The sequence below is a fragment of the Thalassophryne amazonica genome, chromosome 18, assembly GCF_902500255.1.
Source record: "Thalassophryne amazonica chromosome 18, fThaAma1.1, whole genome shotgun sequence".
NCBI lineage: Eukaryota > Metazoa > Chordata > Actinopteri > Batrachoidiformes > Batrachoididae > Thalassophryne > Thalassophryne amazonica.
In genome coordinates, this window is record NC_047120.1 from 43827934 (window position 1) to 43843972 (window position 16039).

Below are 16039 nucleotides of genomic sequence, written 5' to 3' on the forward strand. Positions count from 1 at the left end.
GGTTTCTGAGAACTGATCCTAGAGCTATCCTAGATCCTAGAGTTCCCACTCTAGAGCTGCTTATGGATGCTATACTACATTTCTGCAAAATAAATAAATAAATAAAAGTGACATACAGAATCCCCCCTGGCCTGTAATCGAGCCGCAGTGTTTTCTATCTCATACTGGAGCGTCACTGCCCGCACTATTATTTACCAAAGTTGATTCACAATCATAAAACTTTATTGTTTTGTTTTGTGTAATTCCATTAAAATTTTGAAACAAATTAAAAGAGTACTGTGCCTTCCAGATCTATCAGTCTGTGGCCCTATATGTCAAAATCTTCAGCTATGACAGATTGTTTTTTTGCAATGGTCAAATTAGAGAATAACCCTGTTGTGTCTGATGATTTGAGAACGTTCATGCTGGTTATACGGTTGCAAATAGAGCTGTAAAAAAAGAGTTTTACGGTGACGCTTTAGTGGAGGCATAAAACGCTATTTGCGACCGTATAACAGCATGAACATTACAAATCATCAGACACAAGGGGGTTACTCCCATTCTAATTCAATTCCATCGTTTGTATGGTTTACTTTTCTGTAGGTAATTCGGCCGGCGAGGCTTACCGTCGAGCCGAGGCAGTGTCGCTCCAACAGTGGTCAGGGCACGGCGTAATCCATCAAACAATGAAAATCCATCAAATGTTAAAACATTAATTTTGTATCAGAATCCACATCAGTACTTTCGGATGGTAGCTTAAATTCACCCATTTCGGGAGCGGTGCTGGCGGTATGCCACTTTCTCTCGCTCTCAGCTAACAGTGCTAACAGCTAGCAGTGCGTGCAGCCGGTGTTCTGTCGAATTGTCAATCAATCAATCAATCAATTTTTTTATATAGCGCCAAATCACAACAAACAGTTGCCCCAAGGCGCTTTATATTGTAAGGCAAGGCCATACAACAAATTATGTAAAACCCCAACGGTCAAAACGACCCCCTGTGAGCAAGCACTTGGCTACAGTGGGAAGGAAAAACTCCCTTTTAACAGGAAGAAACCTCCAGCAGAACCAGGCTCAGGGAGGGGCAGTCTTCTGCTGGGACTGGTTGGGGCTGAGGGAGAGAACCAAGAAAAAGACATGCTGTGGAGGGGAGCAGAGATCAATCACTAATGATTAAATGCAGAGTGGTGCATACAGAGCAAAAAGAGAAAGAAACAGTGCATCATGGGAACCCCCCAGCAGTCTACGTCTATAGCAGCATAACTAAGGGATGGTTCAGGGTCACCTGATCCAGCCCTAACTATAAGCTTTAGCAAAAAGGAAAGTTTTAAGCCTAATCTTAAAAGTAGAGAGGGTGTCTGTCTCCCTGATCTGAATTGGGAGCTGGTTCCACAGGAGAGGAGCCTGAAAGCTGAAGGCTCTGCCTCCCATTCTACTCTTACAAACCCTAGGAACTACAAGTAAGCCTGCAGTCTGAGAGCGAAGCGCTCTATTGGGGTGATATGGTACTACGAGGTCCCTAAGATAAGACGGGACCTGATTATTCAAAACCTTATAAGTAAGAAGAAGAATTTTAAATTCTATTCTAGAATTAACAGGAAGCCAATGAAGAGAGGCCAATATGGGTGAGATATGCTCTCTCCTTCTAGTCCCCGTCAGTACTCTAGCTGCAGCATTTTGAATTAACTGAAGGCTTTTTAGGGAACTTTTAGGACAACCTGATAATAATGAATTACAATAGTCCAGCCTAGAGGAAATAAATGCATGAATTAGTTTTTCAGCATCACTCTGAGACAAGACCTTTCTGATTTTAGAGATATGCGTAAATGCAAAAAAGCAGTCCTACATATTTGTTTAATATGCGCTTTGAATGACATATCCTGATCAAAAATGACTCCAAGATTTCTCACAGTATTACTAGAGGTCAGGGTAATGCCATCCAGAGTAAGGATCTGGTTAGACACCCATGTTTCTAAGATTTGTGGGGCCAAGTACAATAACTTCAGTTTTATCTGAGTTTAAAAGCAGGAAATTAGAGGTCATCCATGTCTTTATGTCTGTAAGACAATCCTGCAGTTTAGCTAATTGGTGTGTGTCCTCTGGCTTCATGGATAGATAAAGCTGGGTATCATCTGCGTAACAATGAAAATTTAAGCAATACCGTCTAATAATACTGCCTAAGGGAAGCATGTATAAAGTAAATAAAATTGGTCCTAGCACAGAACCTTGTGGAACTCCATAATTAACTTTAGTCTGTGAAGAAGATTCCCCATTTACATGAACAAATTGTAATCTATTAGACAAATATGATTCAAACCACCGCAGCGCAGTGCCTTTAATACCTATGGCATGCTCTAATCTCTGTAATAAAATTTTATGGTCAACAGTATCAAAAGCAGCACTGAGGTCTAACAGAACAAGCAGAGATGAGTCCACTGTCCGAGGCCATAAGAAGATCATTTGTAACCTTCACTAATGCTGTTTCTGTACTATGATGAATTCTAAAACCTGACTGAAACTCTTCAAATAGACCATTCCTCTGCAGATGATCAGTTAGCTGTTTTACAACTACCCTTTCAAGAATTTTTGAGAGAAAGGAAGGTTGGAGATTGGCCTATAATTAGCTAAGATAGCTGGGTCAAGTGATGGCTTTTTAAGTAATGGTTTAATTACTGCCACCTTAAAAGCCTGTGGTACATAGCCAACTAACAAAGATAGATTGATCATATTTAAGATCGAAGCATTAAATAATGGTAGGGCTTCCTTGAGCAGCCTGGTAGGAATGGGGTCTAATAAACATGTTGATGGTTTGGATGAAGTAACTAATGAGAATAACTCAGACAGAACAATCGGAGAGAAAGAGTCTAACCAAATACCGACATCACTGAAAGCAGCCAAAGATAACGATACGTCTTTGGGATGGTTATGAGTAATTTTTTCTCTAATAGTTAAAATTTTGTTAGCAAAGAAAGTCATGAAGTCATTACTAGTTAAAGTTAATGGAATACTCAGCTCAATAGAGCTCTGACTCTTTGTCAGCCTGGCTACAGTGCTGAAAAGAAACCTGGGGTTGTTCTTATTTTCTTCAATTAGTGATGAGTAGAAAGATGTCCTAGCTTTACGGAGGGCTTTTTTATAGAGCAACAGACTCTTTTTCCAGGCTAAGTGAAGATCTTCTAAATTAGTGAGACGCCATTTCCTCTCCAACTTACGGGTTATCTGCTTTAAGCTACGAGTTTGTGAGTTATACCACGGAGTCAGACACTTGTGATTTAAAGCTCTCTTTTTCAGAGGAGCTACAGCATCCAAAGTTGTCTTCAATGAGGATGTAAAACTATTGACGAGATACTCTATCTCCCTTACAGAGTTTAGGTAGCTACTCTGCACTGTGTTGGTATATGGCATTAGAGAACATAAAGAAGGAATCATATCCTTAAACCTAGTTACAGTTATTTGTGCGTCTCGTCGCATAAATCAACAGTTCTACATTCTGACTATATTGTGCATGCGTGCGCATGTGCAGAGGACAGGATTGACATTCAACAGATTTTTATGTTGATAATAAATTTGCATCATTTGCTCAGTTGCAGGCCAGGTTCAACTTCCACCAGGGCATTTTTTTCAGGTGCCTGCAGCTGAGGCACTTTGTTAGCCAATCTTTGACCCAACTTGATAGTCTACCTGTACAACATAACTTCTATGACATGTTGAGAAAATCCCCCCACATCCAAACATTTCATTTCACAATTTGTAGATCTCTTCTTTATTGTGACTCCATTTGCTTATATCAAAGAGGTCTAGACAAAAGACACAAATACTACCATTTCAGATGATTTATAGGAAAAGGTTTCAGGTGGGATTAAAGCATGTTCAATTAACGCCAGACTGCATCTTATACAGTTAAAGTTGTCCACAGACTGCATTATTCTAAAACCAAGTTAAACAGACTTTTTCCTTATGTTTCATCAAAACGTGATAAATGCAAAGTGTGTGATGGTACAGTGGGGCATTTTTTTTTTGCCCTGTACCTAAAAATTTTTGCACTGAGATTTTTCGATTGTACAGTATTGTATATAAGAAAACAATAAGGCTTTAAGTTTGAGTGTGACACTTGGGTGTCCTGATCAGACATTGTCCTGCTCTCACTCAGTTCAACAAGCAATTATGTTTGGCATGGTTATTGCAAAGAGAGTTATTGTAAGAGAATGGAAATCTGTAGCAACTACATATTTTCGTAAATGGATGTACGATATGGTGTCATGTTTGTACCTTGAAGAGATATGCTATAAATTGACAGACAATTACGACACGTTTGTGAAGCTCTTGGGCCTTTTATAGACTACAAGAAAAGGAGAACTCGGCCTGATGCCTTGCAACATTGAAGCTTAAATTATTATTAATAAGTTATGGTAATTTATTTAACTTTATTTGTTGTGTATGTGCTGATGTTTTATATATTTATACTTTTTTGTGTGTGTGTTTGGAGGGGTGGGGGTGGGGTTGTTTTTGAGTGTGGTTTTTTGTTTCTTGTTTATATAAAACAAAAATGTTGAATAAAATTGTAACAAAAAAAACCAAAACAAACCCTACATCCTACACACTGTAGCTTTAAAGATAGACAACATCTATTCAGGGCACATAAACATCCTCTTATTTTTACTTGCAGAAACCACATTTGTGCACAGAAATATAATAATGCTAATAATAAAAAATGCAGGCTTTGTGAGTACTTACCAGGTACTCAAGTGTGCCAACAAAGGACAAACACAGACTACCCTGGTCTATGTCTTTAGCGTAGCCCAAATCGATGATTTTGTGCACCAGCTGTAGAAAGGTATGCAAACATGATAATTTCTTCATCAGGTGCAAACAGAACACACAGAATAGCACTATGTTGTATTTTTTTTTTTTTTTTTTACCTTTCCATTATATCCTTGAAGCACTATGTTTTCAGGTTTAAGGTCTCTATGTATTATCTTGTTCTCGTGCAAGTACTGGATACCAGATCCTAGAGACAGAAGACAACTATCAGACTGAATAATCACACACAAGATGCGTGTGTACAAACAATCTGCAGAGAAAACTTTGGCTGATCATACCAACATCACTGAGTAATGACAGGACTTCACTTTCTTTCAAACCACAACAGTTCTCAGGTTTACTCAGCACCTACAATTCAGACAACATGACAGAAACCCAACTATGATTCTATTAGATATGCAAAGATAAACACCTTAATTCTGTTTGAATGATAAAATGTGATTTAATACACACTTGTGAGACTGATCTACTTCACACATCATTCTAATAGTGGTCTTCAGATCATTTTAGATAGCTGAATTGTGAGAAAAGTATGTAAAACAACAAACTTAAGTCTGCCTTCCATCAGTCCCTCACCTTCCTCATGTCTCCACAGTAGCAGTACTCCATAGCCAGCAGAGGAAGATCATTTAAGGCTATGCACTTGATCTCCTCTGGGACATCTCGGGCTGTCACGACATTAATATGATTTAACCTAAAATCAGAAAGAAGGAAAAGTCATACATGTCAACCTTTTAATGATGCACATGCAGTTTCCCCGTCCCACATGATAAACTGTCCTTTGCATATTTAATTTGAAATCAAGTCTAGTGTGATGAATTAGAAATACTTACCACTATAACAATCTTACTCATGAGATCTTATTTTTAATAACAATGCTAATAAAAATATCTGTGACAAATTCACACTTCTTGCATTTTCTCCGTGTTCTGATTTTCAACATCAGTCCTCAAGTTTTTTTTTCCCCTGTAGTTAATTAAAACTGTGATAAACTACAAGAGGGTCTGATGAGCCAGTTTCTATTTTCTCAGTCCACAAGATTCAAAGGAGGTGGAAACTTGTTGCAGCTAATGTGTTGTCAACATATGTAATGTTACACCTGACAGCAAATGACGATGTTCTATGTGGGTGTCGCAGACCAAACGGGTCGCCCCTAAAAACTGGTCCGCCCTACCTCCACTGTGCATGTATCATTTCACAGCTCGGCTGCTCGTCTAATACAGAGTCTCTTCACCCAAAGTGATCAAATGGATTAATGGGATTATTAACCATCAAATGACAAGGTAAAACCTATTAAATGATTCTAAAGTCAGTTTTAAGCAGAAATGAGGCAATACTCGGCGAGGCTTTGAAATGACCGACGTGCAGTGAACGCATCAGCTAGCAGCTCGTGTAGCTGTGGCACTCTGATCGCTTCCTCGGTCTCTTATGATGAAATAATGCTGAATTTATGTGCAAATGATTGTTGCACAAAAGCATCAGATATCTGTCGCTGAGATAAATAATGACTGGAGTGCAGTTTGAAGCAGAAACTAGGAGATAATCCGTGAACTGCGGATAATGATGCATGCGCAGTGAAGGCAGGGTGGACCAATTTTTAGGGGGACTGTTCGGTCTGCAATGTTTTTTTTTTTCATTTGTCTTTTTTAAGAAAACAAACAATACTACTGTCAACAGGTCAGTGCATTTCCCTGTTTCCTGCTGCTTAACCTTTGGTAGCTATTGAATAGGAATCAATGGTAAATGGACTGCATTTATATAATGCTTTCCATCTGCATCAGATGCTCAAAGCACTTTACACATCAATGCCTCACATTCACCCCAATGTCAGGCTGCTGCCATACAAGGCGCCCACTACACACCGGGAGCATCTAGAGGATTAAGGGCCTTGCCCAAGGGCCCTTAGTGATTTTCCGATCAGGCTGGGATTTGAACCGAGGATCCTCTGGACTCATGCCCAATGCTTAACCACTAGACCACCATAGGAAAGGAATGTTAGACTATAATTAACTGCCACCGAGTACAAACAGGTACAAAATGAAGGCAGCCTTACTATGAAAAGCCAGCTGCTTCTTTCTAATTGATAGTGCTAAATCTTCTAAACAGCAATACCAAACCTTCTCCGGTGTGTCAGTGACATACAAAGCTTTGAACGTTATCAGTCACATGGAAAAGGCAATGTGATTCAAGCTTCAACACACTATTTTGAACCAGTACATACTGCAGAACTGAAATGAGTTTCAGCACCTTACAACCCCTGGCAGAAATTATGGAATCACCGGCCTTGGAGGATGTTCATTCAGTTGTTTAATTTTGTAGAAAAAAAGCAGATCACAGACATGACACAAAACTGAAGTAATTTCAAATGGTAACTTTATGGCTTTAAGAAACACTATAAGAAACCAAGAAAAAAAGATTGTGGCAGTCAGTAAGTTACTTTTTTTAGACCAAGCAGAGGAAAAAAAATATGGACTCACTCAATTCTGAGGAAAAAATTATGGAATCACCCTGTAAATTTTCATCCCCAAAACTAACACCTGCATCAAATCACATCTGCTCATTAGTCTGCATCTAAAAAGGAGTGATCACACCTTGGAGAGCTGTTGCACCAAGTGGACTGACATGAATCATAGCTCCAACGCGAGAGATGTCGATTGAAACAAAGGAGAGGATTATCAAACTCTTAAAAGAGGGTAAATCATCACGCAATGTTGCAAAAGATGTTGGTTGTTCATAGTCAGCTGTGTCTAAACTCTGGACGAAATACAAACAACATGGGAAGGTTGTTAAAGGCAAACATACTGGTAGACCAAGGAAGACATCAAAGCGTCAAGACAGAAAACTTAAAGCAATATGTCTCAAAATATAAAAATGCACAACAAAACAAATGAGGAACGAATAAGAGGAAACTGGAGTCAACGTCTGTGACCGAACTGTACGAAACTGCCTAAAGGAAATGGGATTTACATACAGAAAAGCTAAACGAAAGCCATCATTAACACCGAAACAGAAAAAACAAGGTTATAATGGGCTAAGGAAAAGCAATCGTGGACTGTGGATGACTGGATGAAAGTCATATTCAGTGATGAATCTCGAATCTGTATTGGGCAAAGTGATGATGCTGGAACTTTGTTTGGTGCCGTTCCAATGAGATTTATAAAGATGACTGCCTGAAGAGAACATGTAAATTTCCACATTCATTGATGATATGGGGCTGCATGTCAGGTAAAGGCACTGGGGAGATGGCTGTCATTACATCATCAATAAATGCACAAGTCTACGTTGATATTTTGGACACTTTTCTGATGTTTGGGGATGATGAAATCATTTTTCAAGATGATTATGTATCTTGCCATAGAGCAAAAACTGTGAAAACATTCCTTGCAAAAAGACACATAGGGTCAATGTCAACCAGCAGATGTGATTTGATGCAGGTGTTAGTTTTGGGGATGAAAATTTACAGGGTGATTCCATAATTTATTCCTCAGAATTGAGTGAGTCCATATTTTTTTCTTCTGCTTGGTCTAAAAAAGTAACCGTTACTGACTGCCACAGTCTTTTTTTTCTTGATTTCTTATAGTGTTTCTTAAAGCCAGAAAGTTGCCATTTGAAATGACTTTAGTTTTGTGTCATGTCTGTGATCTGCTTTTTTTCTACAAAATTAAACAACAGAATGAACATCCTCTGACGCCGGTGATTCCATAATTTTTGCCAGGGGTTGTAGTAGCAAACATCCCTTCACTAGTTCAAACTGTGTCACAATATCATGGGCCCATCAAATCAAATCATGAACTAGCTGTATTACGACTAATGATGATGAAGGTACCACAAAAAAGTTTTCAAATACAGCTGATAATAAGGTTAGATACAAACTTTTTAATAATCTGGATTTCTTTGCTCCATCTCATCTTGTTTCTTGGTGTCAACTCCAGGCGGCACATTTTCACGGCTAGTTTTTCATTTGTTTTCTACAAAACAAACAACACAAAGTGAGTAATTACAACAACACGTCTAAAGAAATATCATTGTTACCTGTAATGCCTAAGGCAGAGCATGGCTAGGAACTACTTCACTCTGTGTGCCTGTTTCTCCGTATACGCAGTATCTTGACTTTATATATGAAGATGAAACTTGGCACTATGGTCACCTCACTGAAGCACGAGAGACACCAAGCGGACCTGAATCATCAAATCCCAATGAAGCCAAATGGTCGACCATCAGCTCAGCGTGCCTTATGCTTAAAGACGGTCTCCCATTGCAGATTTCTGGCACCAATTTGTGTCTGATCCCAAAAATAAAGAAAAGGGCCCAATTTATTAAAACAGTTGGCAAAATTTGTGTTTCCACATATTATTGCTGATTATAGCTGAGTATGGACGAATCCCAAGACAAGAGTGTCTCCATACAGTCTATGTGCTCCCGCAGTTATTACTACCCCTTTCTACGAAGCTTAAAAACTTTCAAAACTTTCTTCTGTTGAAAAACGCAATGTGCATTTCATGAGATTTATATGTATACAGATTTATGTAGGACAATAAAAAGGCGGCTTCTGCTCAGACAGTGGGAGGTCTCATATAACTGTATGTTGAACCCACGTCCACCATCACCTACTTTTGTTCCAAAGTCATGTGTACATGTGTACGATATTCCTGCTTTTGCCACAGCAACAAGCTGAATGGTACAGATCACCCACGGAGCCATACGCCTTCTACCACACCCCCCGCAAAATGCTACACTCATCGTTGCTTCCTACTCTAAACTTTCATTCTGCTACAGTAAAATCGCTCCAAAACAGAAAACTATCGGCATTATATTTTAATTTTAACTTAAACTTTAGCCTGGGATCAAAATAATTGAGCCACCAAATTCACATTCAAACAGAAGTGATTTATTTCAAGAAGCACTAATGAAATAAAAACACAAAAAACAAAGCCATCTGTACAATGAAAGTAAAAGATGCATGCTGTGAGCGGGTCTGGGTCACAAACTTTTAAAACAAATTTAAAACTTCCTTGATTATGTTGCACAATGCTACTTTTACCACAGATTACACCTGCTATCAGGTCGAGATTGGGCATTTGACTTTTTTGGCAATGGGAAAACCCCAGACAATTTTCAATTCAGTAGGTCGAATTTAGGTTCCTTGGTACCTTGACAAAGACTCTGTATATCAAGGTGAAACTTGGAACACAGAATCCCTTCACTAAGACCCTGCACAAGTTTGATATTGAGTGCATTTCTATTCTAACTGTGGCCACTAGAGGGATGAGTCTACAACCATAGAGATGTGTATATATATGAGTACTGGAGAGCACAGTAGCACTGAGATGTGTACCGGCAAGGGGGCATGGTTGCCATTTTGACACCAGGCAACTCAGTGGCCTGAACGCACTAATGCTCATAGATCTTGTCAAGAAACAGCTGGAAAATGCCGGAAAGCTGCACATGTTGGCAATGCCACAACTGGAGGAAAAAGGGAGCCAACATGTCCTTCCATAAGTAAGTAGCTTTGGTTATTTTTGTTACGTTTTCTCTGACTTTTGGACGATAAACTGGGTCATTATATGGCTGCGATGCTACGCGCGCTCTGATTGGCTGATTACCGGTCTGATATTTTTCCATATCAGACCATTCCCATGATAATCGGTCTGAACGCGTATTTTCTTTACAAACCAGGAAACTAAAAACACGTTTAAAAAAACCCATTCCAACATGAACGTACGCCATAAATGTCTAAACAGCGTCTGAATAAACACACAGACTGAAGGCTTACCAGCTAAAGACCGGACCATCTCTTAGCAAGTTCTTGCTCTGCTCTGGTGTTCTGTCAGGACACTGGCCGCCAGCTCGGAGGTGAGCTGAGGTGCCACTGTTTGCCTCAGCTCCAGAGCTCTGAAGTGAGCAGAGGAAATAAAGCCGTTCTTTTTTTTTTTTTTGGAGGTGAACTTGGCTGCTCACCTCAGAGCTGATGGCTCAGAGGTGAAGTGAACAGCTTCACTTCTGCTCTGTCTATGAGCCCTCAGCAGCTTTCATATTCAGGCGTTTGCATATATATATATAAGAGCCATATAATAAATGAATTACTAACCTCGCTTGCTCGGTTAATAACCCTTTAGTATCTTGCAGAGTGTCATGCCTGTGCAGTGCATTAATATGAAGTTGAATACCATGTAGGCTATATATGATATTGCCTGTCAGTGCCTGGACTCATGATCATCTGCAAAAGAATTAACAGATTTTTACTGTAACTTTTGAAGAACTTGTACACAATCTGAGGATTATGAAACCACATGTACTCAAAGCTGAACTAATTCAGTACGATACAAAAATGGATTTACGGTGTAGAATTAATTAATGCAGCCTGTGTGCCCAGTCTAGATTGTGTAATATTGTGCCTTATGTCTGCAGTATTTGGAAGCTGGAACATATTGGATCTCTACAAACTTTCAACACTAAATAAAATAAAATAATTATATCGTAGCCGATGATGCATTTGCTCTCTGAACTTTGCTGATTAAACCATTTTTCATAGCTCTCAGAATCAAAGACGTGGTGCAGCACAGCTGAACGATTATGGCGAGATGTTACATCTATAATAAACATAATTTTACGTTTAGCTAAACATAGCAGGGTTTGTTTTGCTGATGGACGACAATGTGAACAAGTTAACTGACGGTGCAAATTCTTCTAACACTCACACACACACACACACACACACACACACACACACACACACACACACACACACACACACACACACACACACACAACAAATCCACTATGCCGTAAGCCGTCTGGAGGCATGAAGAGCTGTTAAGAGAATGAAGTTAGAATGAAAAGCTGGACAAATTTATGATGTGATATTTTTGCTGGAGTGAGGAAGTACACACTTTTTTTTTTAGAAGTACACAAAGTCAGTGCATGGTGTTGTGTGGGCCGCTGAAGAGGAGGTACTGCTGGCCCACCACCACCAGAGGGCGCCCTGCCTGGAGTGCGGGCTCCAGGCACCAGAGGGCGCTGCCGCATCATGGGAGTAGCCTGGGTGACAGCTGTCACCCATCACCAGACACAGCTGTTCTACTCAGCACCGAGGTATATCAGGAGGACGGCGTCTCCACCTCAGTGCCGAGATATCGCCTAAGACCAAGGTAGTATTCTCTGCAGTTATACATTGCATCATCAGCTAAGACTGTTAAAACCTTTTTCAGGACTGGTGACTACTGAAAACCTCATTCTTTGGATAAGTACTCACCTTCCTGCTATACTTTGCCAAGAGGTGGAGGCGGCTTCTCCCCTCTCTGTTACTGGGTGCGTTCATCCACTCCTGTGTGTTGTTGCTCTCTCCTGCCAGCAGTACCGGATCCGACGAGCGGAGGCAGTGGCCACCTGGGAATTCGGGACTTGGCGGTTCCAGTATTTCCAGGGTTCGGTGGCAGAGGAGATCTGGGTGGTTCCGGTTCGACTGAGACAGACGTCTCCTACCTTCGAGCCTGCCCACACGACACCAGCGGATTCGACCCCAAATTGTGTTTGTTGTATTACTCGTGCTTGTTTCAGTAGTAAATCTTATTTACTCTCTCCATTGTCTGTTCATTGCGCCCCCTGTTGTGGGTCCGTGTTCCTACACTTTCACAACAGCATGGTGTCAGTTTACATCATCAGAATTATTTTTGGACTCCTATTTAAAGTTTGTGTTGGATTGCTGATGTTATTCACCTTATTCAGCCCCATCCACTTTTACAGCAGAGGCATTTCTGTTTTGGATTAGGACTTCTGTTGAGCGGTGTTTTCAATACAGAACAACGGAAGATATTACATAGATAGAAACAAAAACCTTTTTGAAAAGCTCAAAGGGATCGACTCTGGCTCACCCACGGGTCATAACAGAGTGGGAAGATGACATGAAAAAGTGGCCCTCGATTATTTTTAACTACTTTGTGTTGTCACTCGGCGTGAACAGTTTCGCTATGAGGAACTACGAGCTCCGCCCCACACAGCGCCGCTGAAGCTCATATAAAAGCACAATCAAGTTAAAATACTACTCGACAAGTAGTATCACCGTAATGTTAATATATATATGGTGTTATTTCATGCAGTGTTTGGTTGTATCAAACACCAGAAAATGAGTAAATAAGATAGCAGCTAATGTTACAAACACAGCTTACCTGTTTGTCTCACTAGCATCCCCCGTGGCTTCTTCAACGGAGCGTTATAGTCCAATAATTTCTCTGGGTAAAGATCCAGTGGTGTGGGGGTTTTTTTCTCCATAAAATGAAAAGAACGGACAGGGACGTCTGGGTGGATTTTTTAAATTCAGCGCCTTTAGCCAGCACCGGAGATCCTCGTATTTCAATGGAGGAGGCAACAAGTTAAATGCTGGTCCACAGCACTCAGATCTTTGCTTTCCATGTTCAAAACATCGTTCTGAAAGTGATAGTTTCCTCTTCCTCCAGTTGCTGTGGCACCTACAAACTGAACACTTTGGACACTTCTACAGTACTGTGTTCCCACAGAGATAATCATTGACGCAGTGACAAACTGGAAGTTGCTTGACAAAATGGCGCCGCCCACCCTGATTTCCTGAATAAGGTGAATAGGAGCAGCGAAGCACCAAAATATGTCCCGCTTCTGTTGTTTATAAATTAATATTATATCAAATGACAAAGATTCTTTCAATGGAACAATATGTAATTGGGTGAAAGCTGGAATGTTCCATTCAACTCGGCTTTGCCTTGTTGAATGGAACATTCTAGCTTTCACCTCATGAAACATTTCTACCATTGAACTCATGAACATTCATTATTTGTATACTAAATCCATGTGCCTGTTTGAGACTGTGCTCAGTGATGCAGACGCAGGTCAATGTTGCCCTCCTTTTTTGTCGTCATGTGACAGCCATAAAGTTAGCACTGTTGTTTTGGCACTCACTTGATGTTGATAGAGGTAAACATGGGCAAAGCCTCCCATGCCCAACCTCTCTTTCAGCTCCCAGTCTCCACAGTTCTGATTCTGTCGAAAGGGAGGTTTCGCCATTGTTTTTCGTGCAAGCTGGAACACAATGTGGAAATATTTATAAGGCAGTAACAGCGCAATAACGCAGCAAAAAGCCATTTGCGGTATCGACAATCAAACTGGATAAGCCTATATCCTGGAACAGACGCTATTGCCAACTGTCGTTTAGTGGTCTACATACATCTTCTAAAGGTAGCAAACGCTGGGAAAACACATGAAAGAAAACAAACTGTCACTTATAACCTTGGTTTATTAACGAGTACTTCTATCATTGAGTGAAGAGTAAACTTAGGCATTCCGGGAAATAGACTGCGTCAGTTGCTAGCTTCCCTTCCCTTGCGTTGTAGCTTAGCAACGCAAGTAAGGTGACATTTTCACACACATCATTTGATGAACTGCACTTTAAACGTATTAGTCGACTTACTCTGGGTTCCTACGAAAATATCATCAGCCTTTACCGATAGAAAACTGTGAAGATTTTGTTGTGTTCAGGATTACTCTTCCTGCTTGACATCATCACGAACCCCGGCTGTTTGTTGGAAATGAAAGGCGTGTTCAACACCACAACACGTGTTCAAGCAACACAAAAACCTTACAACAACCTGCAACCCACCACCATCATTAAGTCCAGTTTATAGTGCAGTAAAGTAAGACATTATTATTATTGTTCTTATTATTAAACAATATTATTTAAGCAGTAATACAAATACTCTACTAATATAATATAATATAATCTATAACAGCCAAGTGGCCTCTGTGTGCGTGCGTGTGTATGGCTTCAATCAGGCAAAAACCGGGGAGAGCTGACATTTGCCGTTTGGTGTGCTTATGTATTTTGGGTCAAGGATGAATGCTGAAAAAAAATGGAAAGTTGATTGGACAATATTTTTGGAGAAATTAGTAATATGAGCTAACCAGTAAACAATGGACGTTGTGCTGCAATGCACCATGGGAGTTTGGGGTTTTGAGGTGTTAAATGGTAAATGGACTGCATTTATAGCACTTTTCTATTTGCATCAGACACTCAATGCTCTTTACACATGAATGCCTCACATTCACCCTGATGTCAGGCTGCCATACAAGGCGCTCACTACACCAGGTAACTAGGGGATTAAGGACCTTGCCCAAGGGCCTTTAGTGATTTTTCTGTCAGGCTGGGATTTGAACTGAGGATCCTCTGGTCTCAAGCCCAATGCTTTACCACTAGACCATCACCTCCCTAAATGTTATTGTGGTTCATGTTAGTTTAACAGTGTTATTAGTGTTACTGATTTATTGTAGTTAGTCAGGTTAGTTAAGTGTTATGTTGCTCTTACCCTAAGTGTGTTAAGTCTCATGTTGGTACTATGTGTGAAATGTGTAGTGGTTATAATGTCTTGTAAAATTAAACACACCTGCTTAGAGCAGCTGTTGCATGCGTGCAACTTCAATCTAAAAAACTGTGGACAGCTGACATTTGCTGTTTGGAATGCTTATGTATTTTAGATATGACTAATATGTTTTGAGAAGCTACGGATATTCGGTAACAATACCGTACAATGGTATACAAATAATGAATGTTTATGAGTTCAATGGTACGAATATTTCATAAGGTGAAAGCTGGAACAAACCATTCAACGAGGCAAAGCCAAGTTGAATGGTTTGTTCCATCTTTCACTGAATCAAATATTTGTTCCATTGAAAGAATGTAAAAACATTCATTATTTGTTTTATATAATGGCTCAAATAGATCCTTGTCATTTGATATTTTATTAATTTATAAACAACAGAAAAGGGACTTACATTTTGGTGTTCCACTGTAACATGTAGTCCAGTGAGGCTGTGCACTGACTTCAGACTTCCATTAAAAAAACAAGCTCGGTCGACTCTGTACGCCCTCAGTGCAGCAAAAAAAAAAAAAAAAAAAAAGAAAAAAAAGAAAAAAAAATCACGTCAGAAATGAGTCCAGCTTTTCTTTCTTTCTTCCTGCTAACAGCCTCCAGACAGCACAGTGGATTTGTTTTGTGTGTGCGTGCGCGCAGGAGGACGTGCACGCATGTGTGTGTGTGTGTGTGTGTGTGTGTGTGTGTGCGTGCGTGCAGACTGCAATGGTACCAAACGTATGGAACCAAATTTGCACTCTAAATGGAACCAAGCTGCACTCCAAATGCAATGCAACACAAATGGGATGAATTAATCCATGTCATGTGACATACAAAGCAACAATCAAATGACAAGGATCCACTCAGCT

General features: G+C 40.1%; 1 protein-coding gene across 4 annotated transcripts in view; it reads right to left on the bottom strand.

Annotated features, from left to right (window-relative positions):
* Positions 1–14367, bottom strand: part of LOC117530767 (inhibitor of nuclear factor kappa-B kinase subunit alpha-like) — a 36715-nt gene extending 22348 nt beyond the window's left edge. Inside the window, exons 1-7 of one of the 4 annotated variants that reach the window (XR_004566446.1) lie at positions 14234–14367; positions 13726–13845; positions 8671–8765; positions 5374–5491; positions 5076–5145; positions 4896–4984; positions 4711–4800 (exon numbers count right to left, since the gene is read on the bottom strand). Coding sequence is in view for 3 of the 4 variants with exons in the window: in XM_034193694.1 (XP_034049585.1) it covers positions 4711–4800; positions 4896–4984; positions 5076–5145; positions 5374–5491; positions 8671–8765; positions 13726–13830 (567 nt within the window). In the remaining variant the exon portion in view is untranslated. Of the gene's footprint in view, positions 1–4710; positions 4801–4895; positions 4985–5075; positions 5146–5373; positions 5492–8670; positions 8766–13725; positions 13846–14233 lie in introns of those variants that run through there. The other 3 variants (XM_034193694.1, XM_034193695.1, XM_034193693.1) reach the window with 3 other exon arrangements.
* Positions 14368–16039: the final 1672 nt, after the last annotated feature.